Consider the following 22,289-nt stretch of genomic DNA (forward strand, 5'->3'; position numbering starts at 1 on the left):
ATCTAGCTACTGCAAAGTGTATAGCTCACTTATTCAAAGAGACACCAATAAAAGGTGTCAAGTTTACATTTTAAGATGATGAACAGAGAACTTAAAAAAATACTAATCACTGGCAACCGCTCAGGGTAGGATTCCAATTTCGTCATTTTCCCCCCACTGGGCCACTCTAGACAAAGGCCCATCCTTATGTAAATCAGTACTGAGCCTCTTCCTCTTGGGAACAGTCCATCCCGAACTGCCAGATGTGCCCCTTTCCAGATGTGCCCCTTTCCAGAAGGTAACACAAACAACCCCAGACCGGTTTCAGTCTTGTTAGACCTCATCAGTGAGGTACAGTTTGGATCTTATGGCACAGTGAGCAGGGGATTCACTTCTGGGCACACCATCATTCACAAGGTGATGGGGGGAATGCTTACAAAAAGTCTAACCACTAGCAACTGCTCTGAGTAACATTGCAACCGATTTGTTCATCTCCCATTTTTCAATCTGTGTTTGATGTAATGCCCTAAGTTGTCAAGGGTATGTTCAGACATGGGTCCCTCGTTCACTCTGCCACTGGAACCAATAATACACCTTGGAACTGTGGCAGACCATAAAGGTTTGGAATATTTCATTATTTGCCATGTATTGCAGCCTGTAAAAATGACATCTTATAAATCAGTATAATTGCAGAAATGTTTTACACTGGCTGGTATCAGTTCCCAGTTCAGCCCTTGCTCTAAACAGCTTCCTCTTCCTTTTGGTGCATATTCCGATATGATGCATATTTGATATTCTCAAAAAGAACAGATGATGGACGGAAGGCTGAACAATGCAAAATTCACTCCCAGTCACAAAGATCTGGGTTTAATCCACTGTTTCTTTGCCCACTACGCCACCCCAGTTTGGATCCAGCCACATGCAAATAAGTTTTGGCCCTGTTACCCATTGGAACAGTCCAGCCTGAACTGCCAAGCCAGGCCTTCTCTGACCTGAAATAAGCATCCTAGGACCGGTTTCAGGGTATCAGTCTTCATCAGCCAGGTTAGATTTAATCCAGTGGCGCAGTGAGCATGGACCCACATCTGGGCATACCCTTCCCACTTAGGGCGACAAAAGCAAAAAGCACAGACAATGGATGGAATGCTGAACAATGCAAACATTCACACCCAGTCACAAAGATCTGGTTTTTAATCCATCGTTTTTTGGCTCACTAGTCCACCCCAGTTTGATATTCTCAGCCTTCTCTCTTTCCCACTAATACCCTGTCCCAGTTCCCAGCCTTCGTGATGAATCAATACATCCCACTTCATACACACATACCTTCCTATTTCTCGTATAAGTTTGGTTCCAGTTCAATGCTGTTGAGATGAAACAATCCAGTCAGAACGAAACCGATCTTGGGTTGCTTGTGTTCCAATTTAGAGAGGACCTGGCAGTTTGACAGGGCTCTTCCTATTGGAGCAGGGCCAAAGACTGATTTTCATATGGCTTGACCTAATCTGAGGTGGCATGGTGGGAAAAAGAACAATTGAAATGCTACCCGAGTGATTGCAAGTGATTAGACAAATTGTAAGCATTCCCCCTATCATCTTTTGTATGAGTGACAAAAGCTGTTCTTGCCAACATTCCCGCTTTGATGGTGCATACATTTCCTTGGCACCCCCCCCCCCCTTCTTTCAGATGCCTACAGCTGTGGTGTGTTTGACAAACAGCTTTATGTACATCAGTAAAAGCAATACATATTATTCTGTTGTGCAATGATATCTCATTTAGTTTCTTTCTGGCTGAGGTACTTCATTCAAGAGAGTCACAGGTCATAGAGTAGTTGAATTGTGACGCTCTGAATCAGCTGTACTTGCATATTACATTTTGTTGGTGCAGTCTAGACTGCACTACCGTAGTCCATTCTTGACTCAATTAAAGCTTTTATCACTGGTATTCTTAATTTGTTGTCTAAAAGGGGTTGGGTTGCTCAAAAGTAGTTCAACATGAAAGAAACAGGACTTTGTCACATTGGCTACCAGAGTGATACGGCTTAGGCTGAAATCAAGATAGATTGCTAAATTGGAAACTTAATGAAAGAGGTGCTGTTAGTTGCCCCACCACCGTTGGCCAGTTCAAGTCTCTCATACGGGTTTTAGGTGATGTTAGAAGTAGTTCAGTTTTGCTATGATTTAATTTTAAATAATTTGCCGACATACATTATCTGTTCGCCTCAAGACTCCTCGTTAGAGCGTTATATTGTTTTGTGGCTGGTGACAATCAAAAAGTTAACTGCTTATCATCTGCTTTCATAAAAAATATTGTACCTAGTACATTTTAAAATGCAATGGGGATCATATTGATGAGTAACACGTTTCTTTAACTGAAGATGAAAAAGAAGGCAGATAAACTATTTGTGTCCCATTGTATAAGCAGTATCATACAGTCTTCCAAACAGGATTATGTGGTCAGTTGTATCAAGTGCAGCAGAGAGGTCCAGGAAGACCAAATCTCCTGGACCTCTGCCATCCAACATCCTCCACAGGTCATCATGATCAGGAACTACAACTATCTAAGAGGCTGTTTTCCTCAACAAATTCACAACCGTGTAAACAAAAAAAGTAAATAAATAGCTACTCAAACAACTTAGATAATTAAGGGAGGTGAGAAATAGGCTGGTTATTGCTAGGTTTGATGAGGTTTAGAAAAGGTTTTTTCAGTATGGTTTGATAACAGAAGTTTTCCAGATATCATCTGGTACCGTACCAGTTTCAAGTAAGTCAGAAAAAATGAGACAAATTTCCTTGGTCCTGTCAAAAGATAGTTCTTTCATAAATTTTGCAGGACAGAAATCAAACAGGGGACCAGAGGGGCAGCTTTATATCATTAGGTGGGATTGTAATACTTGAGAAAAATTGTCAAAAAACACATAGTTGATTAAGCAGTTTCACTAGGGGAGTATACAAGGTATAACTATTGGGTCCATTTCAATTTCATGTCTAATTTTTTTACAGTATTATCGGGTGGAAAAAGATGGAATTTGGTGACAGATGGTTGGAGTAATTTGCAGTTGGCTACGTTAAGGGGATTTGAGTTCAAAAAAGTTATTTAGTGACACTGTGGCATTACATAAACGCTGTGAAAAATAGGCATGTTTAGCATGACTGACATGCTTATGGTATGCCTTGGATCTATTTAAAAACAAGATTTTTAAGTCCAGGTCATGTGTTTTGTGCCACTTGCACTTAGTCCTGCATAGCTGTGGTTTAAAGGAGACAAGTTCCTTGTAGGTCCAAGGGTAATTTTTCCTTTTTGACAATTTTAATTTGGTTAGAACTGGTAAAAGTTATTTTAGTACCTGAGAGATAGAAGCGCCAAATGCTGATAACAAGTCTTTCTTGATAGTTTCAAAAGCTGAAATTAATCTCTGGGGTTGCTCTTTAACTATAATTATTTGAAGAGGGACTTTTATTGGCTAAAGGCAAGATGAGCGTTGAAGGAATCACCATGTTATCTGACCATATTAATAAAGATATAGGTTTATCAAATATAATACCTTCAATATTGGAGAGTATTGTAACAAGTAGATGGCCTGCCGAGTGAGTTGGTTCATCAGAGATCATTTTAAATTTAAAGAGACTGAGCTTTTCTTTGAAGTTGGCTGCTATGGTAGTATTCAGCCATGAATGTAAGTAACCTAATAGCATAATATTTTTCTTACAGCGTTATAATGAACTAAGTTCTTCATGAAATTGATAAAGTGAAGCTAGCAATGCTTGATATAGGCGATATATTAGGAAGGAGAAACATTTCTGTTTGTTTAATCTGTGTAGATTGATCCAAATAGTCCTATGATGGGTAGTTTAAACAAGTAAGTCATTTTAAGTGGATAGAATCACAAGAAAATTGCTGTAACACCATCTCCACACTTATTTTCCCTGTCCACTTGTATAGTTTTATAATTATTTACGTGAGAACATTTCCAAACCTTTGAGAGAAATAGTCTCTATGAGAGAAGTGTATTTCAGTGTTTTAAGGTGTCTATGCACATGGAAACATGCTGACTTTAAGTGGTAATATAACTATGTTACATTTGATTGCAGATCTTCAATATCAACTCATTATGAGCGAGAAGCTGTCTGATAAAGGTACTGTATGCCTATGTAATGTTTTTACCTGATCATGCTGGTAGTTTTTAGCAACCCTGGTCTATTTGCACAGTTTCCTCCAAAGCGTTGTCAACCACTAGATACCAGCGATGTGCAAAGCCCACTCTTTCCTTTATTCAGGTAAGTTTGTTTTTTCTGATTATTTGATGAATGGCATTAAAAGCACCATGGTGATGAGAAGGTTTAAATTGCTTCTCAGCACTTGTGGAAAGTGAGATGGGGATTGTTAGAGAATGCTTCAACTATGTAAAATGAATTCTGCAGACTTGCAGCCCCACACATTTCATCCCAACAGCTTTGAAATGGGAGCAGGCTTTAAGAGAAATCAGAAGGTATATGTATGTGATGCAGGATGTATTATTTCATCATGAGGGCATGGAACTGGGACAGGATAATAGTTGGTGTGGGTAAGGCTGAGAATATCAAAACTGCATCTTATCTGAAGGTGCATCAAGTGGAAGAGGAAGCTGATCAGAGTTAGGGCTGAATTGGGAACCAGTAGCAACTAGGGCAACACTTTTCTTCAATTATATTAATTTACAATGCGTCATTTTTACATGCTGTAATGAAGGAGAAATAATTAAATATTCCAATACTTCAGGGTCTACCACAGTATCCAGGTGCATTATTTCTCTAGTAACAAATCCTATATGTGCCTGTAAGACAGTTGTTTGCAAAGCGCAAAAAAGGCATATATATGTCATTCTTTGTGCCCTATTGGCAGAAATCCTATTACAGAAGGAAAAATCACCACTTTAAACACTGATCATGGTATAAAGCCCATCACTGCTTGTTGACCGTAAATTTACAGCACATCATAACTAATGTGCCAGAAAATATAATTCCAGCAGAATTGATGTTGTTATATGTTTGCTTGAGTCTTGAGTGATGCTTATAATGTGATGCTCAATATGCTAGCTTACCTGTGGGTAAACATGCCAGAGGTGTCAGAGGTGACCACTGGCGATCAGTAGTCCTGGGGACTGATATTGTTCCAGTGTCGAGAGGAGCGTACTAGAACTGATGCAGGTTACGTATTACCCGCTGGTTACTGTTCTTACAGACCCATGCCTCAGACTGAGTGATCTAGCAGCATACAGATACTCTCATGATCCTTGTGATGGGATTAATTTATGCATGTTTGCCGGTGATCTCCACTGCCAAGACATGTTGTTCTCTCAGCCTGTTGTACATTCGACTGCATTGAGAGTGGCAGTGTGTGTTTCCAATTATTACCCATGGAGGTCAGTAAACATGAATGACCTCCTGAAGACTCCAGGCTGAGGCATGCCACATGAATATGCAGTCTCTCTACTCATCCCATCACCACTGATCTAATGGTTCTCAGAATCCTGAACATCATCCATCTGTCATCAGATGTCAGGCCTGGAGAGAAGTTTTGTTACTGGTTATGCTCCCAAGGCAAAAGAACACCTGAAAGAATCACTCCCATCCTGGCTGCACTGGCCCATCCCAGCTAGCACCCAACATTAGCTCCACGTCACAATCTAGACTTGCCTCAGTTGGTACAGGGCATGTGATGTATAGAACAGGTTTGGCTGGCACATGGGGAACTCTGAGCTCAGTATCCCTTCCTGCTTGCCCTATACTATCCACTGTCTGTGCCTAGCAGTACTATTGCCTGACCACGTTGTCTGCCTTGCCTGCTACCAGTGGCCCTGACTCTGAAAAGCAGCTCCCACAAAGCCAGTCTGCACTTCAGCATATCTTGGCAGATGGCAGTTACCCAAGGTAACATACTTTGTTTGACACTGCAGCAATGGGCATGTGGGAGAAGCTCAGCTATGCCTAGATCAGTCCTGTATGTTCACAGTTGAAATCACAGATTATATTTCCTTCATGTGTGTGGCTGCTGTTCATCATGGCAAGTTAGTGGCGTAGAGGAGAGTAAAGTGGCATAGAGTGGTGTCTAACATAGAATATAGTGTCAAGAGTTGAGTGTAGTAAAGTGTTTTGGAATGGCATAGAGTGTTGGAGTGGTGTGGACTAGAGTGAAGTGGTGTAGAGCAGAGTGGTGTGTTGCGTCATACAGTGGAGGGGCATAGAGTGGAGTGGAGTGAACTAGAGTGGATTGGTGAAGAGTGGAGTATGCATGATGTGGTAGCTCATTACTATTACAGACAACACATTTTCAATTGAAATTACCATTAAATTTGCACAGACATACAGTTTTACTGATATAACTATACAGTGCTCAAACAATGTGTGGAAATCGTCACCACCTAGTGTATTGATTTGTTTTAATCATATTAAAATATTTGTTTCCACCACACTTCAGAATTAGAAAAAATGTGCTCCGTTTGTGCTTTCATAATTCTGATAAATTCTGAAATATTTGTACAGTACATTTACTGGCATTTACATTTTATTGTGTGGTAGAAATAAACAACATCCTACAGCCTTTCCTTTGAGCCCCCAGTACTCAGCAAGATTGTCACATAAATCCTCTCACTTTGCAGTCCAAGAAAGAAAAGTAAACCCCATCCTCCCTGAAAGATAGTCTGACATTTGACCCCTGCCTTTGAATGCACAGCAAATGTGACAAGATAAAAAAAAATGTAAAGGGCTGTTTATTGCTCATTCACTTCTGAACTCCACCATGGTTATTTTTAGGATGCTTCAGCACCTCACCCAATGGGCGTGGAATTGAGGAAGAGGGTTGTTTAAGTTATGCTATGAATAAAGAGCACTCGCCAAATATAAACAAGCTCATAGACAGAACATTGTCCCTCACAGGCATTGTAGAAATAAGTAGAATCAGTCAAGCAGAAAGACAGCAGGCAGGAAACCTTTTCAAAGAAATGCAGCATGTTGACTGCTGTGAACTTAGGAGACAATAGAAAACACACATACTCTTGTGGAGTGCCTCTTAGAAAAGTAAAAAAGAGTTTGCAGAAAGCAAGAACAAGGAGCTAGTCAGAGATGTGCTTAAGAGGCTGTGATCCACAGGAGGGTCAAAAGCATGCTGAACAGCCTAAAACAAAGCCAGCAAATAGAAATCAAGAAATGTGAGTTACAGAACACAAAACCAACGGTAAACAATGGGGGTATGCATTCCTGGGGAATCTTCCAGCATGTCCCCAATATATCTTTGCAACCAGACAGCTTTGCTGTCTGGTAGCTTTGACATAGAAAGGGCTCGAAGGAGTGGATGAGGATAACCAAGACCCATGCAACTTCAAAAGTGGCTAGTGGTGGGTGCATGTGAGGCCCAACAACCTCCTACCCCCTGTTCTTTACACCTTCTCTCTTTGCTTCACACCTGTATGAGTGCTAGCAAGATGTTGTAGCATGGTAGGTGGGTCTAATCTCACAATCCCACATTTTAGAGCACTGAGAGACACCACGGGAAGTGAGAGTGTGCGGGAACAATGAAAAAGAATGTGTCATACAAACTCTCACACCAAGAGACTGAAGAGCCTCAAATAGTGTGTGTGTGGGGGGGGGGGGGGGAAGTATAACTGACAACCAGATTAGCAAATGCAAAAATATTGGAACAATATCTAATAGTGTCTTGGAAATGTTCAGACTGGAAAGAGTCATCGGGCAGCTCAGACATTTTCAGACTGAGGCTTATGGGGGAGCAATAAGCATCTTTAGCAACACAAAGGTTTGATGGACAGAGTGCTGAAACTTTTCAAACACTCACCCCCAGTCATAGATCTAGTTTGAATCCATTGTTCTTTTGCTCACCATGCCACCCCAGTTTGGGCCTAGTCATATGCAAATCAGTCTTGACCCTGCTCCCCATGTGAACATTTCAGCATGAACTTCCAGGGCAGGTCTTCCCTGGACCAGAAACAAGCATCCTGGGACCGGTTTCGGGGTATCACCCCTCATCAGCCAAGCTAGCTTGATTCCAGTAGCACGGTGAGCAAGGGACCAACGTCTGGGCATACCCTGGCCACTTACGGCGACTTTAGCAACACAAACGTTTGATGGAGGGAGTGCTGAAACTTTTCAAATGCTCACCCCTAGTCACAGATCTGGGTTGAATCCATCTTGTTTTTTAAGTGCTGTGCTCAGTGGCCCCTTCTTGTCACATCTGTTTGGAGGATGGCTTTTGCCATGGTTCAGGAGTGCGGTAGGTGCTTAAATACCTTAGCCTCCGCACTATCCTTACCTAAATCGTTAAAATTGCATATCTCTGGTTCTACTAATTGGATTTGTGTCGTTTTGGTGTCAAATAATTTATTAAACTTTACTATATTTACCTAAATTGGCTTGGAATTTTTCTGATGTTGTGCTATTACTTTAATATTGATTATGTGCTGCATAAATACTTTACACATTGCCTCTAAGTTAAGCCTGCCTGTTTTTGTGCCAAGGTAATAAAAGGTTGAGCACAGATTGATTTGGTGTTTGCATGTGTTTCACTCTAACAAGAATTGTGGTTTCTGGTTGAGTAGGGTTTCACCCCTTCAGTTAGTAACCCAGTTTCCTTCACTACCCCCAAATAGATTATTTATTGCTATGTAAACGCCTACTGCACTAAGTAGAGGAGGTGAACCAGAGTCCCCAGGAACTTTTCATCACAGCCCAATGGCAGTTTCCCTTAAATGGTAGATAAGTGATAGGACAACACCCATGGGGATGTGGTGCTTAAATGATTCCTTGCTAAATAACCCAGTAGATGCACGTGAAACCACAGAAAATCACAGAATATTTGGCCTTAAATAATATAAGTGACACAAACATGGGAGTTGTGTGGGACACATGGATAGGGGTTATTAGAGACATAGACATGTCCATACAGGAAGCAGCAAGACTTAAGTGCATTTGAACAGTTGCATATGACATGTTAATGGGATAACATAGAAAATTAGAAAAACTGCACAAAACCCTCATGAAAAGTGACCATGGTCAGACTGAGCAAAGCAATCAAGCTCTTAGCAAACTAACTACATATTTGCTGGGCGCACAGACATATTGGAGACACTAAGGAGTAGATGTGGTCTAATGGGCAGCACTGCCAACTTTGGAACTGGTGAACCAGGGTCAAGCCCCAACCTTGGCTCAACATCATGTGACTCTGGGCAAACCGTTTAATCTCCCCATGCCTAAAAATTAATCTGCCCTTATGTAATGTCATTTGGTGCTCATGGAAAGCTCTCCTATGCCTATAAAACAGCAAGAAAAAATAGATAAAATACAAGAATGATGAGTTCTTACAGTCTTTCATGCGTGTTACCAGAAGTTGTACACGGCTAGGTCATCTGACCCTGTATCACAATCTTGATACCTGGATTCTGTGATCTTTCCCAAACTGTCTGAACACGACCTAGAGCGGGAGCAGGAGCCTTTACTAAAGAGGAAGTGCTGGGGTGATCAAATGCCTGAATCCACCCAAAACGCTGGGCCCAAATTTTCAAGCAGAATTGATGCTCCTCAACTACTCCTCTTCATAACGCAGTCATGACCACTATGGCGGAAACAACAGTCTCTTTGGTAGCAAAACCAAACAAGAACTCCAGACACTGCATACCATACCGCCCAATCCCTACAGAATTCAGATCAGGACTCACAAAAACATAGAAATGTTATTAGACCTGTAGGTCTAGTGACTTAAATAAGCTACACAACCTAATTGTAATGCTCTTGACCCAAAAAGTAGTTTCAGTTTATGTCATCCTGGGGAAATATTTTAATTCACTGAGCAGCCATTTTCCTCTTTATCACATATGAGAGCACCTTTTGAATATTCAAGTTTAGCATGTCTGCTGTACAAAAATCAAGTTTGTTAATTTAATAGGCTAAACCTTTGCTCCATATATAAAACAAATCTAGCCACATATAGGATACACATGACCCCTTGACTTGCCTCTTAGTTCATTAACAGCATTGTCATCAGGGCGGGGACAGGAATGCTTCTCAATCTCAAATCATGTTTAAAAACTATCACTTTTGATAAATACATAACTAAGCATGAAGTGGTAGCCCGCTGTCATTTGTGATCAGCAGGTTTTCCATTAAAATGGCCACAAAATTTCCCACTGACATTGTCCGAAATATAGCTCAACCTGATAAAATCTGACTCGCCATAGCGAATGGGCAAGTATATTTTTTAAGGCTTGTCAGATGTAAAAATAGTTGCTAAAGTTCTGAACAACCCATTAGAGTGGTGCCTAACCTGATCCATGCCGATCAGATGAGCTTTACTGTGAGTCATACAACTGGCAATAACACCAAGAAACTCTTTATCTGATCGACAAAGGAAGTTATCGAAGTAGAGAGGGTTGATTCTGTCAGAACACAGAAAAAGCGTTCAGTAGGGCAGGCTGGGGTATGATAGAGGACGCATTAGGTTCATTTTAATTTGAAAACCAATTATAGTGTGGATAGTGGCTATCTATGGTACCCCTTGAGCCAAGATAAAGTTAAACTGCAGGATTTCAAGCCAAATCAACATTAATCAGGGAACCTGTCAGGGATGTTCGCCTTTCCCCTTATTGTTTGCACTTTCCTTCAAGCCTCTTTTGCAGTCAGGCAACACCCACTGATAAGAAGAATCACTTTACACAAAGGCAGGTGCAAACTGTCAGCATTTGCAGATGACTTTCTGCTGTCACTGGTAGAATTGAAACAGTCTTCAAGGGAATAGATCTGAATACTGGAAGAGTATAGAGGTACACTGGGCTCCAAATACAGCTTAGCAGATCAAAAGGTCTCCTTTTGGTGGGTGTCCAGATACTGGTATCTCACCTGTAGTCTGCTCCTGTCCAGATGGTCCACAATTGGCATTAGACACTTGGAAGTCTTCTTTTAACCTGACCTTCATCTATGTGAAAAGAGAATCTTTGAGGGACTTATAAGAGATGCTAAAGCCACACTAAGCTTCCTGGAGGAATCGCACACTGTCGGGTGGGTGACAGCTCTCATAATGATACCCCTAACAAATATTCTATATGTCTTTCAGGCGCTGTCCTTGCTTCTCAAAAGAGAGGAGGTAGCTCCAGGACATTTGCAGTGCATTCATCTGGGCTGGGGAAAAAGCGCGATTAGCTGGAAAACATGTGCAAAGCATCCAGAGCTTGGGATGGGTGTGCTGAACTTGTTGCTCTTTACTAAGACTCTCAGTTATGATACATAGCGAAGTGGATCCAAGGCCAATACGAACAATACTTAGATGAACTCCCAATGCGGGAAATACCATGATAACACAGTCCACCATAGAGGTTTGAGGTAGACTAGTCATTCATGCAAGACTACTAACTGCATGCCCCTCACCGGTTACACCACTATTTGGTAACTCACATTTCTTACCAGGTATGAGACCATTGGTGTTCTGAGCCTGGAGAGCCTGACGGTGCTTCAGACGCAGATATCTCAATGAGAAATACTCATTTAAAACATTTAAATACATTAAATGTAATCTGCCATGAGGAGGAGCCAAGATGGCGGCCGGGACGGTCGCTTGATTCGAGCGCTCCGTCCCCGGCCACTTCGAGACATCCTGGAAGGCACCCCCCCAGCGGCCTGGCAGTGACGGCCGGGACGGCGGTTTGGCTGGGGGAGACCGGGGCACCCAACTTATGCTGCGAGCGCTCCTCGGACCACGGGTGAGGCAGGATTGGGACTCGTCGGTCCGCGTTGGGTGCAGCGCAGAACGGGAGGAGCTGCGGCTGCAGCCCCGGTCGCGCTCTCGCCGGGCGCGGCCGCCTCCTGCCTCCCCGCCTGCCCGCGACTGGGAGAGCAGAAGAGACGCGTCCAAAAGCGGACCGTGCAGCTTATCCTGCTAGGCGCCCCGGGACACCGGCTTGAGGAGCTGGGGCGCCATTTTAGATCTCGGCGGCTGGCACAGGTGAAAGCAACAGAGGGACGGAGAAGAGACCCGGTAAAGTAGACGCGAAGCGGCGGCGGCCCAGCAGGCTGCGGGGGTTCCAGGCGCAGAAATATTTTAATTTAAAAAAAAAAAGGAAGAAAAAAAAAAAAAAAAAAAAAAAGAAAATTAAAGAATAAGGTGAGGAGGGCACCTGCGAGGAGGGGATCACCAAAATTAAACGGAGGAGGTAAACCTTGGGAACGGCAAGCACCCCCTCCCCTTCACCCCACCTCTCCATCTTCGCAGGAGGGCAAGATGGATGTGGATTGCGTGCTCCTGGGAGCACAGATTATTCAACAAACGCAGAAAGGTTGGCTGGGCTAGACTGTGGATGTGTGGCCTGCCCTGGACTCCCTAGCGATGGGTTCCTGCCGCAAATGTTCCTAGCTGCGCAAGGCTTATTCGCAGCGTCTTGCGATCGCCCCAACCTGTGATTTCTCCCACGTCCCGGCGCCTCTCCCGACCGTCCAGCACTTCTCCCCTCTATCTGAGGGAAACCTCTGGCACCAAGCCCTTCCGCCACACAAGAAGAAACGAGTGTTCTCCCCTAACGATTGCATCCTCTGCACATTCCAGTGGGCCCGGTGGACAGCCCCACAAGAACTTATAGTTGGAACATTGAATTCATCAATGGCTGCAGTATTTGTCGCTGAACACACAGGCCATAATAAGTCAAACTAGGACTAAATGTTCCTTTGCTTTGCTGCCTAATCGCAAGTCCACCAATGAGTAGTCTCTGCAGATTGGGAGGCAATCTTACAACAGCCAAAATGGCCGGTAGAGCCAAGTCAACCAAGAACCCAGATCGAACTACCCAAGCGATAACGCCTACAGATCAACAATTTGGCCCATCCCTACAATCTCTGGAAAGCACACTTCTAGCGCATTCTGCTCAGTTCGAGAAAGTATTGCAGGCAATACTGGACACTAAGTCATCCCTGGAGGGCAGAATTGATGCAGTCGCGCAAGACTTGAATCTCCTACGAGTGGATCATCGAAGCCTAGCCGAAAAAGTAAAAACAACTGAAGCTGAAATAGCGGAACTAACTCCAATAGCGCAAGGGAACCAAAAACAAATTCAGCGCATGGATGAAGAGCTGAAGATACTCTGGAGAAGATCGGAGGAAATGGAGAGCAGGGCGCGCCGAAATAATGTGAGATTTCTGGGCTTTCCGGAAAGTATGCGTCAACCGGAATCAGAAATTTCCCTAGAGCAGTGGCTAATTAAGGAGGTGTTAAATGGGGCTCCATCCAAGTTTTTCTCAGTTGAAAGGGCTTACAGAGTCCCGGGCAGGCCTCCAGCCCCCAGCCAGTCCCCCAGACCATTGATTGCCAGGTTCTTGAATTATAGAGACCGAGACGCAATATTGCAACAATTCCGTAATAAGGGCCCGTTCAAGTATGAAGACTCGAACATCAACGCTTACCCAGACGTCACGCAAGAGGTGCAGAATCAGCGTAATTCTTTTGTTAAAATCAAGCAACGCTTCCGAGAACAGAACATAAAATATGCCCTGCTCTTCCCAGCTAAGTTAAGGGTAGTGATGGAGGACCGTACCCATATATTCACCAGCCCGAGGATGCCTGGACATGGCTCCACGCCAAGGGCCTTGCATACCCCCGGGAAGATGCAGAAGAGGACGAGAAACGGCGGAGACCCACTGCAGGGAAGCGATCCAAACTGCGCACCAGAGGCCAGCCCAATGACTGGCAAGCAGCAGAGGAAAGAGCAAAAGTGCTTAAAGAGACGCCGCTACACATGCAAAGCCGCAGTATAACTCCCAGCGGACTTGAGGAGCTGGAACCGGACTCAGACACAGCCAGCTCTGCATCCACGGTAACAGGAGAACTAGGTGGGCCGAAGGTCACCCCGAGATCTGCCGATGAACTATAAACTATTTGCTCAGGTCCAGAGAGATCACTAGGGACGGCGCTTGCAACTGGAAAACTTACAGAGACTCCACGACACTGCTGAGATGTGGGGATAAAGTGCTTCCAACAATATACATCTTTGATATAAATACTAAGCTAAGTGATTTGGGGCACAAGTAGGTGGCATGTGGCGGGTGGGTGGGGTCAGAGGGAACGGAATTATGCCAAGGGGGGGCGCCTGAAGATATTGGCAGACTTAGTCTGCGGCACGATGTGAGCCCCTTACAAGAGCCACATCTGTAAGATATGAGAATCCCACTATGCAAATCCAACTGGATAAGAGTTATGTTACACATTTTTAAGTTTTGTAGTTTCACTGTAGTTGTAAGTAGTATAGGGGGTTTAATTAGGGGGGGTGGGGATTAGTAGTTTAGTAGAAATGCAGCGATCGGAATTACTTAATGCACAAAAGATGGACCTGCACCCGCTATATCTAAATATTAGCAGCAGAAAGGCAGAGACCAGGTGGGCCAATATTAAAACCCAGACCCACAATACAGCAACATACCTCCTGCACCCTACAAGATGTCTTCTAGAAACAACATGGGAAACCAGTATATTATATTAACATGGAATGTCAGGGGCCTTGGGATGCCGAGCAAACGGGCTAGAGTGCATGCTCGACTTAAAAGACTAGGAGTGCATATCGCTATTTTGCAAGAGACACATATGCTAGAGGGGGGATTTACGAGACCTGCGCGCGAAGTGGGGGGGGGGGCAGTTGATAGGCACAACATATTCGACCTTTGCGAGAGGGATGTTGATCTGGATAGCAGCGGGAGTTCCATTCCTCATGTCAACACACAAGATAGACCAGGGAGGGAGGTACGTAGTAATGGAGGGCAGATTAGATGGTAGACAAATGGCTGTGATCGGGGTATACGCCCCCAACAGTGTCATCACAGGCTTTCTTACCACTCTCACCCCAACGTTGATGTCCCATCCCATGCCCCTAGCCATCTGGGGAGGTGATTTTAACAGCACCCCAGTAGCAGCATTAGACAGAACCAGCGCCCACCAGAGCGCATCAACTAATAGGAAGATTGCAAGCCCCCTGCAAGAATGGGCAAATGTTATGGGCCTATATGATGTATGGCGGTTAGGCCATCCAGAGCAAAAAGAATATTCATTTTATTCGGTCCCACACAACACCCACACTAGAATAGACATAGTATGGGGCACCCGCGAAATAGGGGCGCTGATCACTGAATCCGAATACTTGGCAAAGACCGTTTCGGACCATGCGCCTCTGCGGGTAACACTGAACTGGGGCAGGGCACGTCAGGTAATTCCCACTTGGAGATTCCAGGCGAAGGCTCTACAAGATCAAGCATTCGCTGCAACATTGGGGAAATCTATAGGCCAATATTGGGAAATAAACGCTATGTCTGCAACAACCCGGGCGATAGAATGGGATGCCCACAAGGTAGTGGCCCGCGGAGTATGCATGTCCACTACGTGGGGAGTGAGACGCTCCTTACAGACGGAAATTAGCAAACTTGAGAAGGAGCTAAGGATTGCGGAAAAAGCGGTAGCACGGGGGGAAATTACCAGCACTGTCCTTAAAGAAAAGCGCTTAAAATACAATGAGGCAGATAGCAGGCTCCGCTGCCACGACTATAACTATTACTTAACCAGGTTGCAAACGGAAGGAGATAGATCAAGCAGAATGCTAGCGTGGCTACTCCGCGAGGATAGACAGCAGGCTCCGATAGGGGCCATCCGGGTGGGCGCGCATGAGATGGCTACTACACAAGTAGAAATAAACGAGACGTTTAGGAATTACTACTCTAACTTATACACTAAACGTACTTCGTGCACAGCTACACAACTAGAGGCCTTTCTGGCTGACTCCTTCCTACCCCAACTACCACAAACAGATAGAGATGGAATTGAAACCCCCATAACAACAGCAGAAATAGAATTAGCCCTTGCACAGCTGCCCAGGAACAAAGCGCCTGGTGCAGATGGCCTGCCTTCGGAGTATTATAAAGCCTATTTACCCAGCCTGAAATCCCATCTGCTAGGAGTGTTCCAAGAGGCGTGGACTAAAGAAAGCTTACCCGTATCTCAAAGGGAAGCTATGATAGTGGTACTCCCTAAACAGGGTCGAGACCTCACGGATGTGAAATCTTATAGACCACTATCGCTGTTAAATACAGACTGCAAAATATTAGGCAAAATATTGGCCAATAGGTTAGCCCCCCTCATGCACTTATTGATTCATGCAGATCAAAGTGGCTTCATCCCAAAGCGTAACACCTTCCTAAATATTTGTAGATTGCTGAGCATAATAGGAGATACTCCCAAGAATGCACAGGAGGAAATGGTGCTCTCATTAGACATAGAAAAGGCCTTTGACACGCTCGAATGGGACTTCCTGTTGGCCACGATGGCCCATATGGGAATAGGCCCTAATTACATCCGCTGGGTCCGGACATTGTATTCTAACCCGAGCGCGAGGGTGAAGTCAGGCGGGGTGATTTCTGATAGTTTCTTGATTTCCAGGGGGACACAGCAGGGATGTCCCTTATCCCTGCTACTGTTTGCCATAGCAATGGAACCGTTAGCGGCAAAAGTTCGCCTAATGGAGCACGAATGGGGAATTATTAGGAATGGGTTACACCACACGATTTCACTATATGCAGATGATGCTTTGATATATATCAGGAACGGTTGTGCAGCTATCCCACCTGTAATATCTTTATTGGCTGAATTCGGAGGCCTGTCTGGCCTTGTGGTAAACTGGGAGAAGTCGTGTGTGTTTCCCCTGGTAAAAAGGGCTCCCAACAACCATGATCCCCCAGAGGTAGGACACCTTAAGTGGTGCCCTACAACATTTAAATACCTTGGGATAAACATATATCATTCCACGGAAGACTTAAGAGATGGGAACCTGGGGAAGGCGCTAACTTCTATAAAAGGCTCCCTACAATTCTGGAACAAGCTCCCTCTCTCGCCACCCGGCAAGGTGGCGATTGCTAGTATGTTGATTCTACCTAGGCTTCTATATTACTTTCCGGCCCTGCCGATAATCATTCCCAAAAGCTTCTTTAGCAAATTAAACACAGCACTACTGCAGCTCATTTGGGGAGGTGGCAGAGCGCGAGTGGCGCTATCCACATTACAACGCCCGTTGGATAACGGTGGCCTAGGAACTCCGAATTTTGAAAAATACTACGCAGCCGCACAACTTCAATGGGTCCAATATTGGATCCACAGACCAGAGCAAGCGGAACCTACGAGCCTAGAGCCTCGGCGGAACAGGACCCCCCTTTTAAATTGGCTGTCGTCAAAGCCCCCCAAAGTGGAACTGGTCAACCCTTTGCTTGCAGCCGCGTATGCGTGTTGGGCCAGATATGTGCAAAAAAGAGCGGATAAGCTCCCATACTCTCCACACGTACCGCTAAATTATCTATTGGCGGGAAATGCAGCTAGAATGCAAGCTGTAAAGCTGTGGAATGAAGCAGGAATACTGACAGTAGGGGATTGCTATGAAGACGGTAAATTAATGACGTTTGAGGCTATCCAGGCCCTCACGGAGATAAATCCGGGACAGTTCCTGACATATCATGCCATATGTCACGAAATCAGAAAAATATGGGGAATGGGCACCTTGGAACCAGAGATCTCCCCTGTGCTCCACCAGCTTCTACAATATAGTGATCAAACAAAAATAATATCCAATCTATATAGAATCCTCAACAAGACCCCTGATACACAGACAGGGAAAGCATGGGGTAGATGGAATGCAGTACTCCCCACTCCGATCCCACTGGAAGACTGGCCCAAGGCCCTGTCTCACATCAGAGGTGTGTCAAGGAATCCCAGATTTAGATATACCCAATTCAATTACACGCATCAAACATATCTTTCCCCAGCCAGAATAAAGCGCATGTTCCCTGATGCAGTATCAATATGCCCCAGATGCAGAATACCGTCAGCACCCTTCTACCACATGGTATGGGATTGCCCGAATATACAAACGGCCTGGGCGGAGGTGGTAGAGGAGGTATCTGGGCTAACGGGACTTGCACTGGTAGCAGACCCCGGGTCCTGCCTGCTGGGACTTAGGAAGAGACCAAAAAAACAAAGACATTTACACAAATTTATAGACCTGGCCTTTTTAATGTACAAAAGGTTAATAGCAATGCATTGGAAAGCCCCTAAGGCTCCCGATCTGAAATCCTGGCACTCTCTAATAATACGCTGGGCTCGCACCGAATATCAGGTACTAAAAAGAATGGTGCGCGAAGGGCGACAACACACAGGATGCTCTACCTGGGAGGATATGGTAACAAAATTGGAGGCCAAAAACGATGAGAAGCCTCCTTGAATCGGGGCACGCGTAATCGCGACAACCACAGCATAAATTCCCCTGCATCCCCCATCACGGAAACAAAATTCATAGGACACCCAGGCACCACAGTGTACACACATCATCTCCTCCCATCTCTCTAGTAATAATCGCCCACTAAATCTATGTCACCACAGGTCTAGCGATACGAGAGGAGCAGAAAACCAGGGGAGCCACCCGCATACACTAATCCAGTTGATGCCCCCCTCAGGCATCTAGGGAACCCATGCATGCAAAGCAAGGTCCACACAGGTCACGAGCGAATGCCTATATAAAATAAACAATGAAGGATAAACCCATGGAGGGTGCAGCCAGAAATGATACTGTAAGATTAGAAGTGTTCCGTGAAGTGCATATTGGAGGGGTGTGTGATTGTTACATGACTTAGATATTAGCTACTGTATTGGTTTATCCTGTGGTTGCAAATTGAACAATTTGTATCATATTTTGAAAAATAAAACCAATAAACATATTTAAAAAAAAAAAAAATTTAATCTGCCATCCCATGAACAGAGTGCGATTACTATTCTCCAACTTGCAATGGGAGGCCCACACTAATGCCTGGAGAAAGGGTCACAGGAAGCCACATAACAGTGATACTCAAAGTACGGCTTGGGGCCCGCATGCAGCCCTCTTGACCTTTACATGCCGGCTCCATGGCAGCAGCATTGGGCTGCTGTTTACCCAGCTCAGCACTAACATTAAAAAAAATTAAATAAACAGGCAGTCCTTTATTTGAACGTTAACTGAAGATAAAGAAAGGAAGTAACTGGGTTGTCCTGCACAGCTTAACTGTAGGAAACCTTCATTCTTAGAAATACCTTGCAGCAAAAGTGTAAAAATACGATAAGATCTCTTAAAACTTCGAAAAGTGTATTTCATTAACATGCAGGACCATTTCATCTTAGTACATCAGATTATATCAGGGCATTGAGAAGTATTTTTTTAAAGTGATAGTTTTCAAACATAAATTCAGTAACATTTATTCTTCCCTCCACCCTGATAACAGAGGCAAGTCAGTTGTTTGTGCACTTTTTGGGTGACCTGGTTTCCTATTATATATGAACAACATTATAGTTAAATCAAACACAGGAGAAGGGTTTGTACAGCGCACAATCTGATGTCATACACTGTGAGGTCCTCTTACATGCGAGAATGAAGAAAATAGGGAGAAAGTGAAAGAGAACAATTGCCTAGGAGCACACAATTTGGTAAAGTGGGGAAGCGGGAATTACTCACAAGTTCCCTGGTTTCACATTGTGCGATTCAGCCACTAGATGTGTATGCATTGCTGCCCTCTACAGCCACCATACTGGCATAACCCTCATTCAAAGCCTCTCCCCACTTTGACTGCTACCCTGCTGGCATCAGTGCGGCCCTCTGTCACACCACACACCAAACTTGTGGCCCCTGGGAAAATGTTTACGAGTTCCCATGCCTTATAACTTTGCATAAGCTACTCCAAACTCTTAACTACAACCAAGCATTTAGTGTAAAAAATACATTCAGGTCACGACATGCAACAGAGCTCAACCAGGTTTCCTGATCAGAAGAGAGAATCAGCCCTAAAAATCAAACTTTCCTTTTGGCCAATACCTCTGTGCAAAATGCACAGGGTAAAGAAACAATATAGAAAATTCCATATATATACTGCAATCAGGCAAGACTACACAGACTAGATAACCCCAAACATAATGTTTGTTAGGTACACTGCAACAAATCAGAAATGGTATTACACACACTACTGCCAAACCACAAGTTGAGGTGGGGGTACTGTCAGCAACCAATCTGATCCCTCTTGCACGCCTGAAAATTAGAGCCTTACAGGAACAGATACAAAACCACGGATTCAAACAGAAGGATCATTTGGGGACTGAATGAACATCACACCAGGTATGATCACAAGAAGAGAAATAGAAAGAGGCTTAGAGACATCATAATGGGGAGGCCAACAGAAAAGACAAATACCCTACCATCCACGAGAGGTTAAAGCAAAAACAACATCATATTTACTTTGACCAGAAATCAGGTGATCCTACCACTATGGGTTCAGATCATAATACTGACATAGTTCAGGCACTTAGCTGGTCCTACCCAGAACCGAGCCATAGTTGGCATACGAGTTCACTAGGAAAAGGATTAGTGCCATCTGCCTTGCATTTATTCCTTACCAAACAGTGAGAGATAATATTTTTATTGACATTCCTAAATATAATGTGTATGTGACATATTATATCATTATATATCACATTATATCTCAATTCATTTTGTTCAGATGGGCATCAGAGGAGTTAAATGAAATTATTTGGTCAGAGTGGTTGAAGGCAGGTACAATCTTGGGAATGGGCAAGCCAGTGGTCATTTTCCCATCACAATGTAAAAGAACATCATCTCTTCGGTGGCCATTGTAGGAAAGTACCCTCTTTTTGGCATGTTACACCCATTTTCTGCCTGATGTCAGTGTGTTTTTGACTGTCACTGGGATCCTGCTAGTCAGGATCCCAGTGCTTATGGTTTATGGCCTGCTTGTTAGTGTGTTTCACTGTTTTCTAAATTGTCACAGGAGTCCTGCTAATCAGGACCACAGTGCTCATGATCTCTCCATTTATAAATTTGATTTGTCACTACATACTGGTAATTCAGTCCTTCACTCCACATTGGCATACTGGTCCCCCCCTTATAAGTCCCTAGTACATGTTACCTAGGTACCCAGGGGATTGGGGTTCCAGGGGATCCCTATGGGCTGCAGCATTTCTTTTGCCACCCATAGGGAGCCCATGCAAAGTCTTCTATAAGACTGCCATTGCAGCCTGTGTGAAATAGTGCATGCACTATTTCTCAGCCATTTTCACTGCACCAGGTCACTTATAAGTCACCTATATATCAGGTCTTCCAACCCTGAAGGCTGGATGCAAAGTATCTGTGTGTGAGGGCACTCCTGCACTAGCAGAGGTGCCCCCACGTCGTCCAGGCCCATTTTCCCAGACTTCGTGAGTGCGGGGACGCCATTTTATGCGTTCACTGGAAATAGGTCAATACCTATGTCCAGCTTCACAATGGTAACTCCGAATATGGCCATCTAAGGTGTCTAACAACTGGGAATTGTACCCCAATACTGATTCCAGTATTGGTTGCACAATCCCATGCACTCTGGGGGCTCCACTATGGACCCCCAGTACTGCCATACCAGGCTTCTGAGGTCTTCAAGGCAGCCCCAGCTGCTGACACCTCACAGACAGGCTTCTGCCCTCCTGGGGCTTGAGCAGCTCAATCCCAGGAAGGTAGAACAAAGCATTTCCTTTCTGAGAGAGGTGTTACACCCTCTTCCTTTGGAAATAGGTGTTACAGGCATGGGAGGGGTATCCTCCCAGAGCCTCTGGAAATGCTTTGAAGGGCACAGAAGGTGCCCTCCTTGCATAATCCAGTCTACCCCGGTTCAGGGACCCCCAGTCCCTGCTCTGGCGCGAAACTGGACAAAGGAAAGGAGAGTGACCACTCCCCTGTCCACCACCACCCCCGGGGTGGTGCCCAGACCTCCTCTAGAGTGTCCCTGGGTTTTGCCATCTTGGATCCCAAGGTGGTGGGGCACTCTGGGAGTATCTGAGTGGCCAGTGCCAGCAGGTGAGGTCAGAGACCCCTCCTGATAGGTGCTTGCCTGGTTAGGTCACCAATCCCCCTTTCAGGGCTATTTAGGGTCTCTCCTCTGGGTGTTTCTTCAGATTCGCATTGAAAGATTCCAGCAGGAATCCTCTGCATCCTTTACTTCATCTTCTACCGACGGAAGAACCGCTGACCGCTCCCGTAACTCTACAAAACTGCAGCAAAGAAGCAAAGGTGACTTCTGCAACATTGTATCTTCAGCTCCTGTCAGCAACTGCAACAGTTTCCAGGTCGTGCATCTTCCAAGGACTGCCTGTCTTCAGCCTGCACCAGAAGAACCAAAGGAATCTCCTGTGAAGTGACGGAGTCACTTCCCTGCTTCAGCAGGCACCTCTCTGCAGTGACGACCCGCGGCTTGGGTCCC

At 44.7% G+C, this 22,289-nt stretch overlaps 1 protein-coding gene across 4 annotated transcripts in view; it reads left to right on the forward strand.

Moving 5' to 3' along the window:
- Positions 1-22,289, forward strand: part of CCDC74B (coiled-coil domain containing 74B) — a 185,249-nt gene that overhangs the window by 25,377 nt on the left and 137,583 nt on the right. For all 4 annotated transcript variants that reach the window (XM_069215139.1, XM_069215142.1, XM_069215140.1 and 1 more), the window contains exon 3: positions 4,068-4,112. In XM_069215139.1, the coding sequence (XP_069071240.1) occupies positions 4,068-4,112 (45 nt within the window). The remainder of the gene's footprint in view (positions 1-4,067; positions 4,113-22,289) is intronic.

Source organism: Pleurodeles waltl, chromosome 11 (assembly GCF_031143425.1).
Source record: "Pleurodeles waltl isolate 20211129_DDA chromosome 11, aPleWal1.hap1.20221129, whole genome shotgun sequence".
Taxonomy (NCBI): Eukaryota; Metazoa; Chordata; class Amphibia; order Caudata; family Salamandridae; genus Pleurodeles; species Pleurodeles waltl.